Here is a 5,149-nt window from a genome sequence, read left to right as displayed (position 1 = left end):
CGACGGCCTTAAGGAGATTCAATCGGAGCACGGGCGTTACGGAAGGGAGCTAGTCCTAGTTTCAGTGAGCGAGTTGTGCGGGGAGATAATTGTGGTTGCTAGTGATGATAAGTGTTCTGTGAATAGGTGGCGTTTCTTGCAAGAAATGTAAGAGGGTTTTTTTGCAAAAAAAATTCAATAGTCTCGGAACGTATCCGGCCAAATTTAGATATCTATATGTATAATTATATTTATTATTACTATATAATTATATATTATATATAATTATATATATATATATAATATAGTAATAATATATAATATATTATAATATATCTATATATTAATATAGGTTAGTTATATTTGATTATTATGTGTATATATTAGTATTGTATGTATATATATTGTATATATTCATATATAGATATATATGTATTATATATAGATTATATGTATATAATATATAGATATATAATATAATATTTTATATATATAAATATACATTTTATATACATATATATTAGTTATAATATATTTATATATATATGTATATATATATGATATAATATATATATATATATATATACATATATATTATATATATCGATATTCTATATTATATATACTATTTTATTTTAATTATTATTTACATATTATATTTTTTATATATATAGTATATATATATATATATATTATATATATATTATAGTTATATATATATATATATATTATATATATATATTATAATGGTATATTGATATATTATATATAGGCAAATGCAGATTGGTATTTTTATAGAGGTTTGGTGCATGTTGAGTATATTTTCTTTTAGTTTTGTGATTGGTATAATTTTCAACGTCCCGGCACATATTGGTTAATTTGACGGAGTTGCTGTTCTGGATAGGGCTGCTTGGATTTTGCAAAAAAGAACCCTCTTCAATTTTGTGTTCTATTGTTCATCGTATATAGGGTATTCTTCAATGGGGCGAAGGGCCGGAGATCCGGATTTTCCCGCTGGGCCCGATCTCTCTTGAATGGGAGTCGGTTGATGTCTCGTCAACGGCTCGTGCGGAGATGTCTCGTGGCGGAAATCCATGGCTCGAAACGAGCTGGAAGCATCGACACTTCGTGTTCCACTCGTCCGTCAGTTCAACGACAACTCGTGCCGTATCCTCTCGCGCACGCCTCGTTCTCATCTTGTCCTCGATGGTCAGCTCTCCAACTGATTGTGTCAAGCCAATTGGATGGATCGTGCTAAATTCTTAATAATTCTTATCGCCTGCACACTTGAAGCAATATTTCTCATCCTTGATTGTGTTCGCTATGTTATAAGCATGTTCAGTGATTGCTTGCCTCCCACTTCTTCTTATGCTCTGCGTTAGGAGCTTGTACTTTCCGCGTCTGTATCTTGTCCGCTCTGCAAATCTTCTGATTTTGTGGTGAACGTCGTCGTCTGAGTTTGGCAGAAGCAACGCGGAGAAGGCGTCGCGGCCTGAATGAAGAAAAGGAAGTCCAATCGGAGCAGCGTCGTCGTTAAGAGAGCGGTGAGCTGGTGGCTAGTTTTGGCCGGCGTCGAGCTTGTGAGGGGGGGATATTGTTGATTCATTAGGGTTGGGATAAGGTGTGTGATGAGGGTGGTTTCTGAAAAAAAATTTTAAAGGGTTTTTTGCAAATATCGCCCACGGAACAGGTACTCCGGCAAATTTAGACTATATTAGCGGAGTTAAAAATTTATACTATTTGACAAACTATAAAGAGAAATAATACCAACATGTCAAGGATCTAAAAATATACCAATCTGTCCATTTGCTATATATATATATTTATATAATATTTTTTATAATATTATTAATTATATAGTATTGTTATATAGAGATTGTGGATGTCTATGTCAAGGAGAGATTTTCTGTTGAACCATATGTGGCCAATCTGCACGCACCTCCACTCCTCTCCTACTTTATAGAGGATGTGTGAGATTATGCAATAGGATTAGAGAAAATCCTCATTGACAGGATACCCATTAATTATTCTATGTAGGAGAGGGATTTCCTCTTGACACTATGTGGAGGACCATCCCACAACTCACACCTCTCTCTATTTATGAGGAATGTGAGGAATGGTGGAGATTGTGTCACATAGGCGTAAGGAGGTAAATGCGCCTCCTTGACAAGGTACCATTATCTATATATATAGATATAACTATATTATATATATATATATATAATCATATATATATATATATAATATTATAATATATATATATATATAACATTATTTGTATATATATACTATATATAGAGAGAGAGAGAGAGATGAGGAGAGAGAGAGAGAGAGAGAGAAGATATGGGTATGCTTGGTAGCAAGCATAAATTTTGTGCTTGGATAGTATGTGTGACATCTCATCTACTCATTACCCAGTAAATGTGGTCCTATATTTGAATGAGTGTGGGATTATAACATCATACCAGCAAGGCTTTTTTGGCTGGTAAGATACCATATTTATCATATTTATATATATATAATATATATTATATATATAATTATATATACCGCTCCTACGAAAGCACACACTTTTGTTGCTTGGTCGGAGATCCCATATTTCTATATATTATAATATTATATATATATATATATATTATATTATATATATATATATTAATTATATATAGTATATATATAATATATAATATATATTATATTATTATATATATATATATATATATATATGAGAAACTGGCCATGAGCTGCAAGCGTAGGCGGAGAGTGGGTGGGGGGGTGCGGGGTTATTTGGGAAAACCACTTTTTGATTCGAAGTCTGTACAGGTTGTCAAACCCCGACTCCGACCCCTTCCGCAATCGGATCCAAGAACTATGGCGGCAATTCCTTCGCCTCTACCTTCGATTTTGGCTCAGGCAATCTTAGGCAATCGTCTCCAAACCCATGTCGGCAACCAAACCTATGACCCCTCCTTCGAATCGACGGAAATCGCTCGTTTCAGCTTCGCACTTTGATTTCGGTCGAGGAGACCGGCCTCTCCCCAAATCCTCCCTCTCCGCCTCTCCCCAGAACCCCCCCTTCGAAATCGACCCCAAATCCGCTCGTTTCGGCCTATCCCACTTCGATTTCGCTCAGGCCAACCCACCGCCGCCGCTCGGACTAAGAAATCGGCGACCGCCGTCGCTCGTTTCGTCTCGTGAGGCCAACCCCGACTCCCCCTTTCGATCTCTCTTGACAGGTAAATTTTTAAATTCTCCTCTCTCGACCGCCCTCCTTTCTCTTACTGTAATGTTCTGTAAATTCTAACATTTACTGTTAAATTTTGAAATATTTGTTCTAGGGTTTAATCGAGTCGGAAAGGTGGGGTAAGGGTGTTGGGATCTACCTTCTTAAGCAAATAACGACACTCTTAAAAACAGCATGTTTATATAATCTCGATGGTAATTTTGGTAAAATATAGAACTGGATCTAAACAGTGAGACGGACATGAGATGGTTAATTGCATTACAGAGAACAAAAGTTGGCATTATAGAGAAATAAAACATGTTACAAACTTCTTATTCAAGGAACTTTTGAATGTTCCATCAGCGTAGCTGATATGAAGTCAGGTTGCCTGAGATCTCCCAATACCCTAAAGGGCCTTAGCAAATGACAAAGATATAACTTCATGCAGATCAACATCCAAACATGGAAAGGAAGGGAGTTCCTAACGTCGGTAAGGCTTGCTTATAATGCTCAGGAAATAACAGCTTGTTTAGATGCTACTGTTAGTACTAGTCGCCTTCCTTTGTCATTATCCTAGAGAGCAAGATAAGTTCATTGTCCAATCTCCAAAAAACTGATGCTTGGCCAATAGCACATCAAAAAATGATGTAAGAGAAGAATTGACCCCCTTCACCGCAGCCCTCTTTAATTTTGCCATTTTGTGGTGATGTATTATGTAATCCAAGTTCATTCCTCCACAGTCAAATGTTATTTTTGATTATTGATCCTACAGTAAAATTCATAAAGTATATGCTACTTTTGCAAATTTTAGGAAGTCATGGAAGCTTCAGTTTTGGGCTTACCAGTATTGTGCTTTAATTTTACCAGGTTTAATTAAAGCAAATTCATAAAGTATATGCTACTGCATGTTTGCAAATTATATGACAAAAAACACAATTACATCTTGTGATTGTAGCTATTTCCAGAGTCATGCAAAATCAAATGGATGTGATTTTATTCTTCCCTCAGTGGTAGCAATTACTTCTCGAATTTGGACTTATAATTTCTCTTAATTCCACAAAGAAATTAAGAGAGTTTTTACTGTGATTTTGCTTCAAACCATAATTTTTTAGGTGGTCCATGGCAAGAAAGAGTTTTTACATTGTGAAGAGAGGTCGATGATGTAGAATTTTTAATAATTGGGAGGACTGTCAAATGCAAGTTGATAAATTCCCAAATGCCGCATATAAAGGGTATGCAACGTACGAAGAGGCTTTGGTTGAATGGGATAAGCACAGCATTGCTTGTGATTCAGCATCCAGTACATGGCATGTCCAAACACCTTTTTATGTCCCGACACCTGATTCTGCATCGAGCTCAAGAACTACTATTTCCCACATCTATGCTTTTGCATTAGGTTCAGTGTTTACAATATTAGTGTTTGTAATATGTATCGTTGTCGTATTTATTTTTTTCTCTCTTGCAAAAAATATGTGATTGTGAGAACTTATGTATCGAGTAACTTATGTGATTGTGAGATTATGAGAACTTATGTATCTTATGAGAACTTATGTGATTGTGAGAACTTATGTCATATTGTTTGTACCAGATCAATAGCAATCTGCGCTGCTATGGATGTTTTATTACCTTACTTTAATTCTATATTAGAGATGTACTGTGGATGTTTTATTACTTTGGCTTCTTTCTAACCCTGCTATGGATGTGCTATGCCTTCTTTCTATATTAGTTATATTTAGCTGATTGTGAGAACATTATGTCATGTTTGATTAGGAAGCTTCTTGCTTCCTTCCTTGGTTAGTGGAATGGGAGATTTAAGCTAAACAACAAAGCAGAAATTAGGAGTTTCCTGCGAATATTCAGAACATAACATATCGGGGGGGGGGGGTATTTTAACTCAGCTTGTATCTAGAATTGGTGTCGGGACAAAGTAGTAGATACCGAGATTTG

The 5,149-nt window shown here is 35.5% G+C and overlaps 1 protein-coding gene across 1 annotated transcript in view; it reads right to left on the bottom strand.

Moving 5' to 3' along the window:
* The window catches only part of LOC109835299 (probable mediator of RNA polymerase II transcription subunit 37c), a 5,809-nt gene extending 1,228 nt beyond the window's left edge, over positions 1-4,581 (bottom strand). The window contains exon 1 of the mRNA XM_020403281.1: positions 4,542-4,581. Within this exon, the coding sequence (XP_020258870.1) occupies positions 4,542-4,581 (40 nt within the window). The remainder of the gene's footprint in view (positions 1-4,541) is intronic.

Source organism: Asparagus officinalis, chromosome 3 (genome assembly GCF_001876935.1).
Source record: "Asparagus officinalis chromosome 3, Aspof.V1, whole genome shotgun sequence".
Taxonomy (NCBI): Eukaryota; Viridiplantae; Streptophyta; class Magnoliopsida; order Asparagales; family Asparagaceae; genus Asparagus; species Asparagus officinalis.
This window is presented reverse-complemented; position numbering and strand designations above follow the sequence as displayed.